The following is a 21,830-nucleotide window of genomic DNA, read 5'->3' on the forward strand; positions in this document are numbered from 1 at the left end:
CTGAAAGAAATCTTCAGTCTTCGCAAAGGCAAAGTCCATCAAATTTCAACATGATGACGATTAAGGGTGCCTACACATTAGTTCACGCTACGTCGGAGAATGCTGGGAATTTGTTGATTTCGATGATCGGTTCTGTGACCAAAAGTGGAGGGAATTTGTACTTTGGCTGTAATGCACGGTCGCAGGGATCTGTTGACTACTGAGAATCCCAGGGAGGCGGATCCAATTGTGCTTTCAGAAATCCAATTGGCTGTATTTCTGCTTTATTTCAAACAGCCCTGGCTCTTTCCATCCATCCATAATCCAAAACCGCTTGTCCGATGTAGGGTCGCAGGGATGCTGGAAAGGCAGGGAAATATCCAGGATGAATGGCTCTTTCCACACCCTCAGAAACACAATCTTGCAGATTTCTACCCATCAAGCCTTCCGTCAAAATGTTTTTTAGTGTGTAAGCACCATAACGTAAAAAAAATGAGACCGTTACCATTGACACAAGAACAGCATCTTCCCATTGTTCTTCGAACCTCAGTTAGAGAGACAAAGTGCCCTTTGATATTCCTTCTATGGCTGGGGAGCCAAACAAAGTCTGAGGAAATACCTAAGTGCCACTGCTGGTGACTTTGTCTCTGTGATCACTCCAAACACTCTGTCCAACCTCAAGCCTCTTCCGAAGAAAAAAAACAAAAACTGGAGGCGTCTTTGTCGCTGTGCTTCTATAACGAAGTTCGCGCTGAGTAAGATGGGGCGCACAGAGATGTCCAAAAACGCCTTTCCTCGACCTCAGCATTATAGACATCAAAACTTGGCACAGAAAAGTCTAAAATTAGATCAGATGTGTTAAAAAAAAACTTCAAATGAAACATGAATCTGGCAGTTTCCATGATTGTTACTCGATAGTTTGCGGTATGAATAGTATTGCGATCTGCGTAAAGTCTGCCAGAATGACGCCAGGGCGTTGACAGCGTTGTGCTAATGACTGGGTCCTCATCAAGTCTGAATTTTGTCCATCTCGATAAACAAAATGGTAAGAGAAAAACAAATATAAACTTCCCTAAACCAAATTACCTTTTTAAAAAAGGTTGTTAAACAAAAGGTCTGCATTGTCTTTGACGCATATTTACAACAATCAGATGTTTCTGTTTGTAGACTATTTGGGTTTTTTAGAAAACATATTGATGCACGATAGATGGACATGTCCAGATGTGTGAAAACTCAAAGCAATGCACACAGTCAACTTTAAGGCCTTTTAGTCCATGTGGTTAGAGTGCTGAAGCACAAGCCATTTTTATGAACACACACACACAGAGACGCACCCACATCTATATTCAATCAACTCATCCTAATCGAAACCATCCCTAACTCCTTTTATACCACACATTCACACACACTTTTTCTTACTAACAATTACACACCCATACTGGCAAACGGATCAGCCCAGGATGTCCAAGTAAACAGGCGAGGCCTTGGCCAGGCTCTGGAGCAGGTTGTGGATTTCTTTGATGTTGAGTCTCATGTAGGGCTCCCTCTGCCAGCAGCCCAGCATCAGGTCATACACCTCTTTGGGGCAAGTACGAGGTCTCTGCAACACCCGACCCTGTGTGATACACTCGATCACCTGCAGGGGGCAGCACAAACATGGTCCAGAACTACAACTGAACGCAGGCTCCACTAAGGGTGCATCAGTCTGCCTAGAAACTAGTCTGTCATTTTTACAAGGTACAGTGATACAGTGAGTGCTTTTGAGGACGAACTAATCACTCTGTGAGTAACTGGTATATATTACTTGAGGACTTCCATTCCTACTTGAGATACACGTTGGGTATGACTGGTTATGACTGATGTGTCTTACCTCGTTGTTTGAAAGCTGGTACCAGGGTTGCTTGCCGTATGTGAATATTTCCCAGAGGACCACACCCAAACTCCACACGTCACTCTCTGTGGTGAATCTCCTGTACATGATGCTCTCTGGGGGCATCCAGCGGATGGGCAGCATGGTGTGACCACCCACCTGAGATAAGAGATACAGATTAACAGTGACTGGTAGAAGCACATGCACTTAATAAATCCATCTCCTATCCTTTAAATTTTAGAGTCTCCATAATAAGTAAAGTAAACTAAATAATTATTAGGGATGGACTATATATCCGCACCATGTTATCTGCTAATACTGTATTAGATTGAGTTTTTTCTTTAAGTGTACCTGTATTTTGTTGATATTTCATATTTAATTGTGCAAGCTAACTTCGCCTATTTATACATTTAGATCACTTCTGCCATTCTCTAACACTCAAAATTGATTTTTAAAAACAAAATTATTATTTAATAACATTGTTAAATATAATCTTTAACAAATTTCGAAATTAATATGCATTTTTTTTATACTGTACATCACTTGTAGCATTTCAGATGGTTGATTTATACAAGGAATATTGGTAGCACTTTTTCTATTCATCTAAAGGCTAATCCACACCATACCAAGAGACATAAACCAATGTCCAGATGACAGTATGCCACTTCTCAGACATTCCAAGACCCTACAAATGCAGATTCCAACATGTTTAATCTGTGAAAACCAGCACTGATGAATGGCAACAGACAGGGCTAACACACATATCTGGCTAAACCCAAAGACAGTCAGCACAGTGTGAATTAGCCTGAACAATCCACATTTTTTTTCACAAAAATATTAAGCAGCATAACTGGGACTCGGCATATTAAAATGATTTCTGAAGGACAATGTAACACTGAAAGCTGGAGTAATGGATGCTGAAAATTCTGCTTTGCCATAACAGGAATAAATTACATTTTAAAATATATTAAAATAGAAAATGTTTTAAAGTTGTAATAATATTTCTCAATATTACTGTTTTACTGTATTTTTGATCAAATAAATGCAGCCTTGGTGAGCATAAAAACTTCTTTCAAAAACATTTTGAACAGAAGTGTACATACTGTGTACTTACTAGAGGAATCACATAAGTAGGTTACTAGTCTTGAACCAATCCTTTATCCCAAGTAGTTACTTTACTCAATACACATACTGTAAAATAAAGTGCAACCACAATATTTCCCCCAAAAAATTAAAATTGTCAAATGTAAATCCTCTTGTGCTGTTTCAAACCAAGTTGTGTTCTAAATACCAAGTCTTCTGAACCCATAGAATAGCTTTGCAAGGAACAGAAGGAATTCATTGTTAATCTTCCTCTCTATCTCAGCTCTCAAGTGCCAGATGCCATTGGTCCTTGCAGCAGGACTGAATGTGCAAAAGTGTAAATGAGACTGAAAAGGGGATAATTTTCTATAATTCTTTCTTATGCAAAGCTACTGTATGGCTTCAGAAGCCTTAGAATATGTAATCTTCCTGTGCTAAAGTTTATTAAACAGCACAAAGAACGTTCCACCTATTCAAGACCAAAAGAATAGAAATTGTGATACTGAAAATCTCTGTATCAATCTTGTTTAAATGTGAGACACTTCAGATTGAGCATATGGGTCTTTTATAGCATAAAACTGTACGTAAAACCACTGCAGTGTTTTGCCACAATACGTTGTTTATTGCAAAACTTTGACCTCATTACCATGACATTGCATTGCAGGATTCCTAGTGATCATTCAATGACAAAATCCTGTGTTTTCTATTGTTATACGACAGAGGGAGCTGATATTCCTTCATCTCACACGCACACGGCTGCTGACACAGCAGAGTGTTTCCGGCTGTGTTGGCAGGATGCAGGTTTGGGAGAGCCCTTGAGTGTCAGATGGTCTGGGCTTTTTCTGGAAGAACTCACTGTGAAGAACTGTTGGTTTTTGAGGCACTTTCATATTTACAGTATTTAATCAGCTGTTCAGATGCATACATTTAAATAGTCATTAGTCATAATAACCCATAATAATGAAAGACAAAACAACAGTATATCGTCATATTATCCATTGTGGACATACACAAACTGCATTTTGCTTTTTTGTGTTCATCCTTTCCATATGAATTTGTCAGATTCAAAAGAGGTTCAACTGATGGAGGTCACAGATAACTTTTCATTTCTTTCTTTCTGAATTCTGAAAAAGTCAGGAAACGGAAAGGAGAGGGCTGGGATCAGGAAATGACCCACGCCAGAACTAACCTTAGATTAAACAAGTGCTACCAGAGAATCTCTGACAGTTGGCTGAACTGCTGAGAAGCAGAATGTGAGGAGTGCAACACTGTAGTTTGTGGCATTTTCAAAACAATGCTCTGTTTGAGCGGCGCTGACTTTGACTGCTTAATATGCTCATGTTTGCATTCACATTTGGGAGTGGGAATGTTCAAGCAAGAATCTGACATGGCCCTGTGGATTATTTTCTGTGGTTTCTCTGAGATTTCCTGTGTTCACACGCTTCAGTGGCTTGTTTGAGCAACCAATGAAAATATACCATACATATCTGTAATCTTTTCTGATTTGATTCTGAACGCATAAAGCTGTAGTGTGTATCTTTTTGTGCTAGCAGTCAGTTGCAACAAATGCAACTGCAATATGTTTATTTTAGCAGCATGACACTAGAACATTATCTATATTAGAAAACAATCTTTCCTTTGGCATTTCTGTTTGGTGTCGCACAGAAATGAAACACTGCCACTTTAAGTAATGCAACATCACAAATAGCAGATTTTCTTCCTGTAAGAGGTAAGTGAAGAAAAACGTAATATATTTTAATTTACTAAGAGAGAATAGTTAATATCCATATTGATAAACAACAAATGCAATAAAAGCCTTGCAGTACCTATACATGAAGTATTTATTTAATTTTTAATCTAAGCTGTAAACACGTTCAGGATGTTGGGAGATGTATTATGTAAAATGTAAGTTTAAGATACCAAGTTAAAATTTAAGAACTAACCATTGAAGTATTCATATTGGTCAATAATCTCTGTGTATATGGTGGATAATGTTGCCATGATGTTTTTTAAAGGAGTTTGTCATCTATATTTCGTATCATATCATTGTTAGATTACTGTAATTTAAATAAAATCATATATAATGCAGTTACGCATTCAGGTTTCAAACGAAATAAGACCTTTGTAGTAGATTTTGGGTTCTTTGGACCAAAAGGACCACAGTGATATGGAGATTTCCAAGGTGACCCACACTTACCCTATAGTAGTCGGTGCTGTACACATCTCTGGACATGCCGAAGTCTCCTATCTTGACAAGCAGGTTCTCTCCCACCAGGCAGTTGCGTGTGGCCAGGTCTCTGTGCACGAAATGCTGTGAAGCTAGATACACCATGCCTGCTGCTATCTGCTGGGCAATGTGCAGCATCTGAGGCTGAGTTAACTCCACCTGCAAACTCTGTTGTCCATCTGCCATCAGCACTGCATCTGGTCCATGAGCCCTGTAAGACAGAGTATGAGAATAGCATGTGCATGACTGAACTAAACTGGGGGTCAGAAAGTGGACAACATACAGACACGTTTTGCTTAGACTTTACAGATCAAATGAACAATTTATTTATTGAAATAATCCATGCAGGCTTTTATAAAATAATGAGCTTTACAATAAAATGCTGTAGACACATTTTTTGCTTTCTTTAAAAACCTTTATGAAATTCTTTCTTCTGCAGAACACAAAAGACAATATTTTGAAGACATTTTGAAAAATGTCACACAGGTCTGGAACAACATAAGGGCAAATGATAGCAGTTTTCATTTTAGGGTGAAACATCATTGTTGGGTGGGTGGGTGTGATAAACACTCTCCTGCAAACCTGAGAAACTTGTTGAGGTCTCCATGTTTCATGTACTCAAACACCATAATGAGAGGGTCGCTTTCTACACACACGCCATAAAACTTGACTATGTGCTCATGCTGCAGGTTGGTCAGGAGCTCTGCCTCTCGGTGAAAATCTGCTCGTCCACTTTCACTGGCTTCCTTCAGAGTCTGGGAGATAAGAAAGTTTGATCTTTTATTATAGAAATACCTACGGTAAAGCCTCATTATGTAGCCACAACCTGAAATGTGCAGAATTTGTGCAGAATCAATGTTTTGTTGTGTATACCATACCTTAACAGCCACCAAAATCTTCTCTTGGTCAGGAGACAAGTTGTAGCATTCAGCTAAGAACACTTTCCCAAAAGCCCCTTCTCCAAGCTCCCTCTTCAGCAGAATGTTGTGACGTTTTATGTGTTGGACGACTGCAAAACAAGGAACACGCATATTTAAAACTAGATTTCTCACAATTTCTGAAAGCATTTGAGTGGTTTCACTTAGTGGTCACTAAGGTGTACTGAGTGAACTATTGATTGATTGAACATAAGAAAGAAACTTATAGAGGTTTGGAACAACATGAGGGTGAGTAAACGATGGCAACATTTTCATTCTTAGGTGAACTATTCCTTTAATTGCAGTCTGCACTTATTGGCCAGTGTTTTTTTAGTATTATTGATATACAATTATACTTTTTGTTAAAAATTTTTAATTAGAATTAATTAAGAGTTTTTTTTCTTTTTTTTCCATTGTTAAAGTGTTAGTAATTTAGTTGTGTGTATATATATATACTTTCAAACAAAATTTCAACTTTTGAAAATTATATTGAAATAATGTTTTGTATTTTTTTCCATTGTTGTTTTTAAAAGTATCTTTTTGATTCTTTAAAAAAATTAAAGTTAAAAAACTATTTATTTTATATTTCCTTGGTAAATTATGAAACTTTATGTAAAAAAAAATGTGTCCCGCATTTTTATGTCACTACCAAGACAAGTGTATGTTTTAGTCTAAGAGTGATTTTAACTACACCCCTAAATTTATGATCAGGAAATAATCCTGTGTCCCCCTCTCTCATAGCTACAATGTGTGAGTAGATAGGTCCCATCATTTGGAGGTAAATGTGTTCAAAAGTCTGAAAAATCTGTGTGTAACTTCCGAACACCTTTTTCTGTAATTAAGCACACTTTTTTGGGAGTTATTCCATAACATTTAGTTTTTATATGTGTACCACTGTTTAGAACTGTGCTAGTTAACCATATATCCATTTTGGGTGTTATCCCATAAAACTGTCACTACCGAAACAGTCACGACCAAAACATGTCATCATTTCGGTAGTGACAAAAGGGAACACATAATCTTATATTTGGGGGAAATAAACAAAATTTTTGTACAGTTATGCAAAATTTTTGTATTTTAGTATTTTTTGTAGTGTTTTAGTATGCAAGTTAAAATTCTGTAATGTGATGTAGTCACTACCAAAGCATTACTGTGACTGTCACTACCGAAAATATGCAGTCACTACCGAAACATGGGATTTTTGGTCAAAAATAAAGTATACTGAATTTTCAGCTAAGATGTTTTGATAGTTTTTGGTTCAATGTATATTCAAACTAATGAATCCTTAACTTTGAAATCAGTATGATCACTTTTCAGACTTTTTGCCTTTTACAAAGAAAAATTGGATACAAAATACAACAAATCTCATAAATTACAGTTGAAATATTGTTAAAAATTGTATTGTCATTGAGTTACCTCTAATATATATATATATATATATATATACATACAATGGAGATGTAAGCAAAATTTTACTAAAATATAGTAAAGGTCAATATAAGCCTTCTAATTAAATTATTATTACTGTGTTTTGGTAGTGACATGTTTGGAGAGAGGACAAATATTCCAAAACTTTCTGAAAATACAATATGAGAATGAACGGCACAATTATTAGAAATGTGTACCTTGGATATTATACCATTTGCATGCATACACATTTTTTTCAAGACGTTTCCGACTTTGTCTTTGGACCAATTCTATTGAATAGCCTATATAAATATAGATATGACATCCCATTTTGGTGACCGTAACAAATTAAGTACAAATGTGATTTTATATACACAGAAAGCATATTAAATTCAAGCGTCTGCTTTAATGTTTCAAATTACTTTTGTCAAAATGTCAAAACGTGGGTGAAATATTGTTTCATCATCACTCGCGTAACAGATATATTTATGCGAAAATTAAACAACAAACTTATTCTGACATGTACTTGTTAAAACATATAAAAGAATAAGTGATCATATTATATTTTAAAACATCTTGCTGACAAAAGGCAAAACCTGCTTGTTTGAAGGATAGTAGCAAAATGGGTAAAGATTTGAAGTTACAAATAATTAGAATTTTAGAGCTAAAATCTAATCCTTAAATTAAGTCACTTAATGTCATCTAATGACTCTTGTTGTAACTATGCCTAACAAGAAATGTGTATTATGAAATATTGTTACACCAAATTACTTTGATTTTCTGTAAATCATGGTAACAATGTATAATCATTATTTTGTGCTTATAAAACCCCTACAACAAATAAAACCCTAAATATATATAGATTAGGTTAGAGATCACAAATATATATATGCATGAATTAATCATTCATAATAACACCAGTAACGTGCAATAAGAAAACTAATAGGGTCAATATTGTTTTCATGCTGACTTAACCCTACATATGAGCAACTATGTGAGATGCTTGCTTTAGCAAATATCACTAACGATCAATCAGTTGTTGGTAAGATTTACAGGTGCACTATTTACAGATCCTGAAATGTAAATTAATTTAAATGAAGAACGCTTGCAGATTAATCTACAGTCCAACAGTGATTAAAGGGTTATAGTTCACCCAAAAATTAAAATTAGCCCATAAATTACTCACCCTCAAGTCATCCTAGGTGTATATGACTTTCTTCTTTCAGACGAATCCAGTCAGAAGTATATTAGCAGGTGTTGCAGTGCATCAGTCCAAAAGAAGTGAAATAAAAAGCCCCTATCCATTAAAAAAAAGTGTCTCACACGGCTCAGGGGGGTGAACAAAGGCCTTTTGTAGCGAATCGATGCGTTTTTGTAAGAAAAATATCCATATTCAAAACGTAATAATCACTTTAATGTAGCTTGCGCTCACTGTTGCACACTGGAAGCAGTTCCGGGTGGATGACGTATGAGGTCAGCGCTGCACATGCGCCGCTCAGAAGTGATGCACGCGGAAACGCAGCAGAGAGATCAAAACAAAACAACGGTCACTAATTAGAAGTACAAAAGGAGGATTTGTAAAGAAGAATGTCGGAGGATTTCGATATAAGCCAAGAGAAGACTTTGCTTCCTTTGCTCCTGTTAACAAACGTTGGTTTTCATGAGACTCACCAGCGCATGCGCAACGCTGAACTCATACGTCATCCACCCGGAACTGCTTCCAGTCTACAACTGTTGGTGCAAGCTACATTAAAGTTATTATTAAGTTTTGAATATAGATATTTTTCTTACAAAAACGCATCGATTCGCTACAGAAGGCCTTTGTTCACCCCCTGTAACCGTGTGAGATGATTTTTTTTAATGGATGGGCGCTTTTTATTTAACTTCTTTTGGATGGACGCATGGAACACCCGCTGAGTGCCATGAAACAACTTGAAAGATCAAAGGCAATTTTTTATATACCTCCGACTGGATTCGTCTGAAAGAAGAAAGTCATATACACCTAGGATGACTTGAGGGTGAGTACTAATTAGAAGTACAAAAGGAGGATTTGTAAAGAAGAATGTCGGAGGATTTCGATATAAGCCAAGAGAAGACTTTGCTTCCTTTAGGTTAGGCCTAAGGCCTAAGGCCTTTGTTCACCCCCTGTAACCGTGTGAGATGATTTTTTTTAATGGATGGGTGCTTTTTATTTAACTTCTTTTGGATGGACGCATGGAACACCCGCTGAGTGCCATGAAACAACTTGAAAGATCAAAGACAATTTTTTATATACCTCCGACTGGATTCGTCTGAAAGTTACAAAAACGCATCGATTCGCTACAGAAGGCCTTTGTTCACCCCCTGTAACCGTGTGAGATGATTTTTTTTAATGGATGGGCGCTTTTTATTTAACTTCTTTTGGATGGACGCATGGAACACCCGCTGAGTGCCATGAAACAACTTGAAAGATCAAAGGCAATTTTTTATATACCTCCGACTGGATTCGTCTGAAAGAAGAAAGTCATATACACCTAGGATGACTTGAGGGTGAGTTATTTATGGGCTAATTTTCATTTTTGGGTGAACTAACCCTTTATGTTACACAGCGTCAGCCACCCCTGATATCATCGCCATGGTGATAGAAGGGGAGGTTACTATGACAACTGACCAGTGGCAACCTAGGCTGGAATCTATTTCAGAGTGGGGCCGCTGACGGCCCAGCATGCCATGGCAACTCACAAGTGTCCGATTTCAGCATGCTGCCAGGGTTGCGGAAGTACTGGGGGTTCTCGATGACTGGAATCTTTGTCATTCCGATGATAACGGCATCTGGGCCCATCTCCGATGATGATGGCGTGTTGTTGCCATTGGAAACGTGGTGAAGCGGGCTGGCCGAGTCGTCTTCATTACTGATGACAGATGAAGAGCCTGGTCGGGAAAAAATCAGACAATACAATAATCCACAGAAATAATAAGAATTCAGATTCTCAATACAGATTCTCAAAAAGTGCATTATTATGAGAGCGAAAACAATAACCATAAAGTTTGTTTAGAAGGTGCAACTAATAATGTTGCTGAAAAAATTAAAATTCATAATATTCTGTATTTGTACGGTAATAATGACGTTACCTGACTTTACTTTCGTAATGTGACATATTTCTCAGTGAAACAAGATATTTAACAAGAAATAAAATGTAGGCCAGGATTTGTTTTTATTTTTATTTATTTTCAACAGGAACCAATTCAATTGTGAAATGTAGGTGTTCCATATCAGAATGGAGACAGACTTGTAAGTTTGCTAAAACATTGCTTAAAATGCTTAAACATGCTTAAAGTGCCCCTATTATGGATTTTTGAAAATTACCTTTCATGCAGTGTGTAACACAGCTCTAAGTGAATGAAAACATCCTGCAACGTTTTAAATCTGAAAGTGCACCGTGTATAAAGTTATTGTCTCTCAAAAGAAAGAGTCGACTCTGAATCATTGAAAGGAGTTGTTTTTAAAGGGGTCATATGATGCGATTTCAATGTTTCTTTTCTCTTTGGAGTGTTGCAAGCTCTTGGTGCATAAAGAAGATCTGTAAAGTTCAAATCCAAAGAGATATTCTTTATAAAATGAAGACTCAACCACGCCTACCTAAAACGGCTCGTTCTAACACCACATGTCTACGTCATGATGTGGGACGATTTGCATAACACCACCCAAATGTTCACGCAAAGGAAGAAGGCATAACTTTGATTCTCGCTGTAATATTGTTGCTACCGCTGCCGTCGCCGTGTTGTGGAGATGCTGTGTGTTTCATTGTGAAAGCGAAACTACTTTGTTTGTCCTTCCAAAAGAGGACGATATCCGCTTCGTCATGCCTAGAGCTGATCCATGCTGGTCGCTGAGGAAATACATCAACTTCGTGCTGTGGATCGCCGGATCGGCTTTCATCATGGACGAAGCGGAGTCCAGCCCGGGGTCGTCACATGTGGTTGCCGCAAGCCCATCGGACGCTCCTTCGTCGAATACGCCGACCGCACCTTTCTCAAGCCCACCGGCCGCCGCTCACTCAGCCCACCGATGTTGTGCCGAAATCGGTGACCTAGCGAAAACTGGGACCAGTGGTCGCTGTTCAGCAAATGTTTGCGCAGGAGATTAGACGCTAAACCAGAATGATCAGCCTCAGAGGAGCTGAGCGGTGCTGTAAAAGATGTTCCATGTCTTAATACTACAGAAAACACCCATTGAACAAACTAGATATTGTCACGAGCATCTAAATGCTTATATAGAAAAGAAATGAAACATTAATGCTGCTGCTGTCTGCTAATATTTTAGGCTACCACTAAGAATTGTTTCTTTATGAGATGTTTAGCGCTTATTGTGTAACATATTCTGATTATCTGATAAATGTAGGTTAGATTTATTCTTATTACTGTTTACTTTAATTACCCAGTAATGCTGGCGATCCCACAGTTTGCTCCTTACAAATGCATATGATGCAGTCACTGAATCTGACAAGCAAAAAATCATAGCTATCGAAATGTTACCACACTTTACTTCATAATAACTGACTATACATTTTTAATAAAGTGTGATGTGTGAGATTCTCTTCTTTCTGTTATATATAAATAAAGCATACTGATCAGATATTAATATTTATAGATACAATAGGGTCTGACAGGTTACATTTTAAGCTATTGAAATGTGTTACCCCTCTTTATTTCACGCAGGTGACTAATGCTTAATAAAGTAACTTGTGATGTTTCAGCTCCTCTTTATAGCTTATTGTGTAACGTATTCTGATTATCTGATAAATGTAGGTCTTTATTCTTATTACAGTTTACAGTAATTACCCAGTAATGTTGGAGATCCCACAGTTTGCTCCTTACAAATGCATGAGCTGGTTAGGGTCACTGAATCTGACAAGTAAAATTATCATAGCTAGAAATGTTGCCACTCTTAATTTTGTAATAACTGACTATAAATGTTTAATAAAGTGGCTCATGTGATGTGTGAGCTCCTCTTCTTTCTATTTTATAAAGCATATTTATCAGATATAGTATGGTATGATAGGTCAAAATTATAGCTACCAAAATGTTATTTCACAATCAAATGCTACTTTAATCTTGACAAACTACATACAATTTGAGAGGTCTAAGTTATTTAGCATTACTGCACTTTAAAAAATATATATATATTGGGGTGGAGGGGGTGAACATTAACAAGATAAATGCATGTTAGGCAAAGGAATTCCTTCTCAATCTGCTTTTTTTTTTTTTACATTGAATCTGCACAAGAACATCAGGGGGAAAAACCTGTAAGCCTCAAAACAGGCATATAAATGTTGCAATTTAATTCTGCTCTTTCTCTTGATGCCACATAATACTTTCACGTATTAACATATTATTTTTAATTAAGTGCCGTTTCTGATATGAATAACAAAAAGCTCATATAAAAACAGGCTTACTGTATGGCTCTTATTGCTTTTTGGAAATGATTAAGCCAATTAATGGTAGGTACATGTCAAACAACTTTTGTGTAAAAGAGGAAAAATAGAAGAGGAGCTGAAACATCACAAGTTACTTTATTAAGCATTAGTCACCTGCGTGAAATAAAGAGGGGTAACACACTTCAATAGCTTAAAATGTAACCTGTCAGACCCTATTGTATCCATAAATATTAATATCTGATCAGTATGCTTTATTTATATACAACAGAAAGAAGAGAATCTCACACATCACACTTTATTAAACATTTATAGTCAGTTATTATGAAGTAAAGTGTGGTAAAATTTCGATAGCTATGATTTTTTGCTTGTCAGATTCAGTGATTGCATCATATGCATTTGTAAGGAGCAAACTGTGGGATCTCCAACCTTACTGGGTAATTAAAGTAAACAGTAATAAGAATAAAGACCTAGATTTATCAGATAATCAGAATATGCTACACAATAAGCGCCAAACATCTCATAAGGAAACAATTCTTAGTGGTAGCCTAAAATATTAGCAGACAGCAGCAGCATTAATGTTTCATTTCTTTTCTATATAAGCATTTAGATGCTCATGACAATATCTAGTTTGTTCAATGGGTGTTTTCTGTAGTATTAAGACATGGAACATATTTTACAGCACCGCTCAGCTCCTCTGAGGCTGATCATTCTGGTTTAGCATCAGTCTGGCGCTTCTGACTCACAGCCTGTAAGTACGTTTTTTATATTTAAAGAATTTGCCACCGATGATTCAAACGTGAGTTTTGAGCAGTGTAGAGTAGCGCTTGTCGTTTGTCGTTTCTCCACACATGGTTTTATGTTTACACAGCGCGATACGCAATGCAACGCATAAAACGACAGTCTAAGTCATTATAATCAGTAATTATGTCCACACTGGATGCAACAAATGCCTCGTTTGTTGTCTCATCGCGCCGGGACACAGGGCATCACAGTATGTTAAGGGGGGTAACATTTCCGTCACACGCTTGAGGTATTCAGCCAATCACAGTGCACTGGATAGCTGGCCAATCAGAGCACACATCGCTTTTCAGAACAATGAGCTTTGTAAAAATCGACGCGTTTCAGAAAGGCAACAATAATGCACATTATGTGGAAAATAATGTGTTTTTTTAACCTTAAACCGCATAAACACATTGCATTACACCAAATATACAACATAATGTTCTTTTTAGCAACGTCATATGACCCCTTTTTAAAACGAATCCCAAGCTGTTTCATGTTGACATCAACATGAAACATTAGCATATTGCCCACCCACTTGTTGGTCTTTTCGAGTTGGTCTGAATCAAAATGCAAATTCATTCTTTGCCACTAGGTGCCGCTTTTGGAGCGGTAAAAATAACGCTGTACACACTGTGCTCACAAATGCTGCTTGTACACACTGTGCTCACAAATGCTTTATCAGGCATTACAGGCATGATGAAACGAAAATGAGACTAATCGGACCAATCACCACAGATTATCATCATGCAAAGGAGGGGTTTGGAAAAATGAATCGTTAAACGAATCGTTTGGGAGTCGTTGAGCAAATAAGGTAAACATAAATGCATGTCATAAGACAATGAAAGTGTTTTTTGACCTTGCATGCATGTCAACCTGTTGTTGGGGACTCCCAAAACCAAAATATGAACCTTTCATTACCCATAATAGGGGCACTTTAAAGGAGACCTATGCACCTTTTTACAATATGTAATATAAGTCTCAGGTGTCCCCAGAATGTGTCTTTGAAGTTTCAGCTCAAAATACCCCACAGATCATTTATTATATCATTTTGAAAATGCCTATTTTGAGTGGAAGCAGAAACATGCTGTTTTCTAGCATGTCTTTTTAAATGCAAATGAGCTGCTGCTCCCCTCCCCCTTTTCCAGAATAGGGCTGAGCCTTTACAGCTCATACCTCGGATACTCTGATAAAAAAGCATCTGTTTGGTTTTTAACCATATCAGTTTAAACTTCTTATTTACGGTTTTCAGAGCGCACACATCCAAAGCATGCGCAAAGAAAGTGGCTGTCACATGACATGTGAGTACTAAATGTTGTTGGGGACTCCCAAAACCAAAATATGAACCTTTCATTACCCATAATAGGGGCACTTTAAAGGAGACCTATGCACCTTTTTACAATATGTAATATAAGTCTCAGGTGTCCCCAGAATGTGTCTTTGAAGTTTCAGCTCAAAATACCCCACAGATCATTTATTATATCATTTTGAAAATGCCTATTTTGAGTGGAAGCAGAAACATGCTGTTTTCTAGCATGTCTTTTTAAATGCAAATGAGCTGCTGCTCCCCTCCCCCTTTTCCAGAATAGGGCTGAGCCTTTACAGCTCATACCTCGGATACTCTGATAAAAAAGCATCTGTTTGGTTTTTAACCATATCAGTTTAAACTTCTTATTTACGGTTTTCAGAGCGCACACATCCAAAGCATGCGCAAAGAAAGTGGCTGTCACATGACATGTGAGTACTAAACTAAATTTCTCTTTCATGTTTTATTGCACTTAAACAGTCAAATACACACAAGTTCTCTTAAAAACACACGAGTTACAAAAACAGTTGGTTATGTCTGTGAAGGTAAACAGTTGGGAAAGAAATTGCATGTTTATATTAAATCTGTGTGGCAGCACCGTAATATACAATAAATAAATAAATAAATCCACTGCTCTCTTGTCTCGTCTGAGGCTGGGACTCTAAATAGTGTTCTGTGCTCTTCAGTGCAGCCAAAGACAGAACAATTAGCATGCTTTGCTTGAACTTTTGCTATGGCGTTAGATCTGACACCATTGTCGCTTGCAAAAACACAATGGCAGTGCTGTGGGTGGAAACGTGCAGATTAAGGGGTGGTAATATTATAATAACATCCCCTTTCTACGTTATGGGGGGAGCGAAATCTGAGAGGCTTGTTTTTTCACAAGCTTGCAGAGAAAGGCTTATCAAATAGATTTACTGTGTTGTTGTTTTTTTCACGTTTTCAGGGTTGGGACCTGATTATAGCACTTAAACATGGAAAAAGTCAGATTTTCGTGCTATGTCGCCTTAAAAAATTATATGGAATAACCAGGTATGTGTATTAAGAAGGTATGTTATGTTGACTTAAAAAAAAAAAAAACATATTCAGCAGAAGTGAAAAGATAAAATGGTGCACTCACCTTTCATACCAAACTTGGAGCTTCTGCCATACTTGAGGAAAACTAACATCAGGATACATCCGGTTAAAGCAACCCCAGCTATTCCAACCACTATATAAACCTAGAATATATAAAGGTACAGTAGATTTTACTGAAGCAAGCACGTCTGCGGTGGGTTTAAATTTATTGTATCAAACAAAGTAATTTAAAATTGAAATTTCTTGCTTTAATGATATTGTCACAAATGTCAATTGTCCAATAATAAATCAAACAATAAACAGAATATCCTTGGTGAATATATGTTAAGCTCTCTCAACAGCATCTGCAGCCTGCTGTCAATTACTACAGAAATGTAATGTGCCTAGTCTCTCAGTTTGTAAAAACAAATAAAAAAGGAAAGTCTATGGGGCAAAATTCTTCCATCTAGAAAGGTAGTCCCACCTCAACAACAATCAACAAAAATGATTTAGACAACTTTACAGCTCAAATAAACAATTTTTACTGAGGTGCTTAAACAAAAGTACAAGCTTCATATTTCTGCCTTCAAATACTCTAGAATGCTGGCCCCATAGACTTCCAGTGTACTGTAAGTACAAACTGATGGATGGGTCAAAATAGTTCCCTCCCTTGAACGTTCACTTCACGTTGCGTTATGGGTTATCCTCCTGTTTACCCTGTTACTGAAGCCAGATTTGTTAACGCAGTGTTTCCCAACCGGGGTGCCGTCTGTCGAGAGCAGGGGTGCCGTGTAAAAAAATCATTTTTTAATATGTTTAAATAGCTAAAATGTTAAAAAAAGCATCTATTATATAATATCCATTTCTGATGTTGCCAATAATTAGAGATGCACCGAAATTTCGGCTGCCGAAAATTAGTTCACCGCTCAGGTTTCACTTTCACGTGGAATGACGCTGTGTATTATTCCGCTCTATGCGTGTGTGCTCCGCTCAGTCGCTCCACTCGTATACCGTTCATGCTCATCGGAACAGCAAAGTACACTCAAAAATCGAGCTGACAGGAAACATCGATGTAGTACAGTATTGTTTCTGTCTGCAATAGCCCTACTGTGTTGTAACATGGTGTGGTATATGGACAACTCTGGTAACGCTGCCCTCTCATTCATTGATCTGCTAACCGCTATGTTATGCTCGCGTGTTCTGATAATAATAGCTTTCTAGGACTAAACATTATTTGACTAAAAAAAGATTGGGAAACACTGTGTTAATGTGTGTATCACTGCCCAAACCAATGGTGATTTAGCCTGCCAGAAAGGGCGGAGCCGATCTCTATATAAGTCGGCGCAACGCGCCATTTCATCAGAATCTTCTCCTTCAGCGATGAGACCATCTCTTCGCTGACCCTACTACGAAGCCGAAGAAGCAAGAAAAGAAGCCTGCTTACCTGCTCTCCTTGCTCTTCGCCGTGGAAGAAGCCTCCGGCAGCAGAAGAAGACCTTCCCCTGTGGCCATCCGGCAAATTAAGAGCATTTCCAGAGCATATTTCCAAAAACTAATTTCAAGCAGCGTTGTTGCAAATGTTGCTCCGTGAGTGCAGCACCTGCAAGGACCCCTTGCAAGACGCTGATGGGCACAGTGAGTGTGTCGCCTGTCTGGGTAGCGCCCACGCAGAGGCTGCGCTCACTGAGTCTTCATGTTCTCACTGCGAGAACATGAGTCTCTCCCTCCTTCGCTCACACATTGCCTTCTTTCACGAAGGTGGACGTCCCCATCCTGCTCTCCCGTTTCCTTTCTCGACCAAGAGGAAGAAACAGCGGAGCTGCGGGCTCGAGTGAGATTACATCAGGCCAGCGCCCGCGTGCCTCACTCTCCCTGCAGCGCCTCAGTTCACCGGTGTGTTTCACACATGAGGATCAACACCCCTCGTCGGCTGCGAGCAGCCTGGTGTCTTTCGGCACTTCTGAAGAGGAGGTGATCGTTGACAACTCCATGTCCTTGACGGCAGCTGACGCTGAAGAGTGGGCGGGTTCCGGCGAAGAGCCTGAAGCCCCCGCTCTATCTCAGTCTGCGTGCCCCAGCGTAGACTCAGAGCTGATCCGCGTCTTCACGAAGGCAGTAGAGGAACTCGGCCTGGATTGGATGGCCCCGGAAGAGCCCATCCCCGGCCTCCTCGACGAGTGAAAAAAAGGGGTACAGAAGAGGCTGTGGTGGCTCATCTGTGTCCACCATCGACCTGCGGGCTCAAGTTTGCATCGCACCCCTCTAAGCCCTGCAGGATGACGTCAGCTCTGGCCAACAAGGCTTATGCAGCAGCTGGCTAGCGATGTCTGTCCTCTAAGTATTTCAAGCCAAACTTCTCCGTGACATGGACGAGTCTGGCAGAGATCAGCACTTTCAGAGAGCTGCACACATCGACCGATCTGGCTCTTCGCACCACAAAGGTGACGGCGCAGGCAGTGGGCAAGGCCATAGCTAAACTTAACAGAGATCAGGGACGCTGAGAAAATGGCCTTCCTGGACTCCCCCGTCACTCCCAAGAGACTCTTTGGCCCGGCTGTGGACGGTATCACAGAGCGCTTCACTGAGGCACAAAAGACGTTGCAGGTGCTGCGTCATTTCCTGCCTAAGCTCCCCAGTTTGGCAACTGTTTCAAGTCGCCCCAAGACTGCATCCACTCAACAGTTTGCGAAGCCAGCGCCGCCACAGCCTCTGCAAAAACAGGAGCCTGGGCTTCACCAGCGTCACAGAGTGGCTAGGAAGTATCCCTTCCCGAAACGTCAAGGTCCCCGCCCACTCATAGTGCTAAACCCAAAGCATCAAAAGCCATCCTGATCCAGCAGACAGGAAGAGGAGAGGGCTCATTTTCGCAGAAGCCAGAACCCCCTCAATGAAAGCTCGCATTTACTCCCCGTCTTTTCGAACATCTCTGAGTAGCAGAGGTTTTCTAACAGGGCACATCCTGCAAAACCAGCATGTGCCCCATCAAATTACCGCTGTGATAGCGGACCCACATACTTTAAAGTGCAAAATTCCTCTCCCTGCACTCACACATGCCAGCTCCCTGCCTTCACACGGCGAGTTGTCATTCATAAAAATGGAACCTCTTGCCACCCGGCTGATGGCTTGGAAAGCCATTCCTGGCGTGTCAACATGGATCCTAAAACGATAGAACAAGGATACTCACTTCAGTTTGATCGCAGGCCTTCTCGTTTCAGAGGTGTCATTCAAACTTCGGTATCGAACAACGATTCTCATGTTCTTCGGTCCGAAGTAAACACATTGCTTGCAAAAGGTGCCATAAAACAGGTACCCATTCGCGAGCGATGCCTACACATCAACTGCCTCAAAATTATGGCTGTTTGTCTGGCCCTAAAGTCCTTCCTGCCAGCCTTAAAGGGGCACCACGTTTTGGTCCGGTCGGACAACATGACTGTGGTAGCTTATATCAATTGCCAAGGTGGCCTCAGGTCACATCCCCTGTAGAGGATGACTCGACGTCTCCTACTATGGGCACAGAGCAAACTCCTCTCACTACGAGCGGTTCACGTGCCGGGCAGACTGAACCAGGGAGCGGACATGCTGTCCAGGGACAATGTAGCTCCAGAAGAGTGGAGACTACATCTTCAGTCGGTTCAGATGTTCTGGTCAGTTTTCGGCAAGGCAGAGGTGGACCTCTTCTCCTCCGAAGACAAATGTCACTGCCCAATCTATTTCTCAACACAATGGGATGCTCTGGCCCACGACTGGCCCAACACCCGTCTGTATGCTTTCCCTCCGATCGCTCTGCTCCCTCGGGTCATCAGGCAAGTCAGGGAAACGAGATGTGCTCTCCTCTTGGTGGCCCCACTCTGGAGGAACCAACCTTGGTTTCTGGAAATGGTCCAGCTGTCATCAGCAGCCCCATGGCCGATACCACTGAGGAAAGATCTTCTCTCGCAACCACAGGGGAGGATTTGGCATCCCCAGCCAAAGCTGTGGAACCTTCATGTCTGGTCCCTCGACGGGAGGCTAGCCAGCTTCCTGCAAGAGTGTCAAACACCATCTTAGAAGCAAGAGCTCCGTCTACAAGACGTCTCTATGCTCTCAAGTGGTCAGTCTTTTGTGACTGGTGTTCAGCACGAGATCAGGACCGGAACTCATGTGACGTGTCCCACGTGCTAACCTTTCTGCAAGAGCTGTTGGACAAGGGGCGCACCTAGGGCTGTGAATCTTTGGGTAGACAGCGAATCGATTCGATTCACGATTCATAGGTTTTCGATTCGATTCAAGAACGATTTTTGCAAATTAAGAACGATTCAATTCGATTCAATTTCCAATAAAATTCGATTCGATTCGATTAACAATTAGATTCTGCATTCTTTAAGTGCATTCACAGGATTATTTAAATACTTCCCCTAAATTCTTTAAATGCTTAGTAAGGGGGCAAATTACACAGCAGCTTTTATGGTTAGAGAACCATAGCTTACAGAAAAAAAAACACTTTTGTCCATTGTTAGATGTTAGTTTAATGATGCTATGGCATGACATGGCATATATAGAAATGTATGTAAGCCAAGATTTTAAAAAAGAGCTTTAAAAGTATTATGTATAGGCTAACATTTTGTCACACCAGGGGCATAGCCATCATTTCAGAAATGTCAAATACAATCAATTTATGTATGTATGTATGTATTATTATTATTATATATTTTTTTTCTTTCTCTTTTCTTATCTCTTACTTTGAATTTGCTACAAGAAATCAAATACACTGCTGGACAATAATCAATCATTTGTAATCTATATCGTTTATATAATCTAAGTCGTTCAAACAGTCTGAGCAGCTCTTTGTGTGCTTTGGAGAATGCTCTAAAGGGCTGCCAGTCACAAAGCAGAGACTATCTCGCGGGATTGTAGATGCGATCGCCCTGGCTTACGCCTCAGTGGGCTCATAGTGCCCTATAGGAGTGAGAGCCCATTCAACTAGAGGAATGGCCTCCTCCTGGGCATGGGCCAGCGGGATTTCCATCAGTGAGATTTGTGCGGCCGCTGGTTGGTCGTCGCCAGAGGCGGACAGATACTAAGTACATTTACTTGAGTATTGTACTTAAGTACACATTTTGAGTATCTGTACTTTACTTGAGTATTATTTTTTCTGGGAACTTATGACTTTAACTTCACTACATTTGAAAGACAAATATTGTACTTTTCACTCCACTACATTTCTATCAAGGTCCTTGAAGTAGAAAGTCGTTACTATGTAGCAGCTTTGAAAGTCAGTGGGTGATTTTTTTCTTCTCTAAAACGTGACTTTCTTTTTTTTCAGACAGTTTATCAGTAATCACACTTGTAGGGCTATGAAGAGATTTCCCAGCATTTTTTGAACACTGACCAGTTGCAAATATGATATTTATTTACAACAATTCAATAATAAGAAGTTAATATTGTGGTATATATTAGACACAATATTGTCTGATTTTGCTAAATTGTGTAAGGTGAAAATATTACCTATAAAGCCACAGAAGAACTGTTGTGCATCTCCTAATAAAACACAATAGGTGTTGGACTGAAGCAGCACTGCACAGACTGGTCTGTGTGTAACACCAAAGTACAGCGAGAGCGATTAGACAGCATTTTTAAAATGTTTGTTTTGATGTCAAATAAGTCTTGCTGTTTTGCTTTTTTGTTAAAGCAGTGTTGCTGTTGTAAAGTTATACAGCTACAGTTGCGTTGCTGGGTTTTAAAGCAAGTTTGATTTTTTATCTTCCTTATCACTCTGTATTTACAGGATTTCACTGTACTGTATTCAGTA

At 39.4% G+C, this 21,830-nt stretch overlaps 1 protein-coding gene across 1 annotated transcript in view; it reads right to left on the reverse strand.

Moving 5' to 3' along the window:
- Nucleotides 1–15: 15 nt before the first annotated feature.
- Nucleotides 16–21,830, reverse strand: part of LOC107600581 (BDNF/NT-3 growth factors receptor-like) — a 38,140-nt gene continuing 16,325 nt past the window's right edge. Inside the window, exons 12-18 of the mRNA XM_016292512.1 lie at nt 16,107–16,206; nt 10,205–10,393; nt 6,038–6,168; nt 5,742–5,914; nt 5,130–5,370; nt 1,850–2,008; nt 16–1,615 (exon numbers count right to left, since the gene is read on the reverse strand). Coding sequence (XP_016147998.1) covers nt 1,430–1,615; nt 1,850–2,008; nt 5,130–5,370; nt 5,742–5,914; nt 6,038–6,168; nt 10,205–10,393; nt 16,107–16,206 — 1,179 coding nt within the window. The 3' untranslated portion in view covers nt 16–1,429. The remainder of the gene's footprint in view (nt 1,616–1,849; nt 2,009–5,129; nt 5,371–5,741; nt 5,915–6,037; nt 6,169–10,204; nt 10,394–16,106; nt 16,207–21,830) is intronic.

The sequence above is a fragment of the Sinocyclocheilus grahami genome, unplaced genomic scaffold, assembly GCF_001515645.1.
Source record: "Sinocyclocheilus grahami isolate Dianchi unplaced genomic scaffold, SAMN03320097.WGS_v1.1 scaffold287.1, whole genome shotgun sequence".
Taxonomy (NCBI): domain Eukaryota; kingdom Metazoa; phylum Chordata; class Actinopteri; order Cypriniformes; family Cyprinidae; genus Sinocyclocheilus; species Sinocyclocheilus grahami.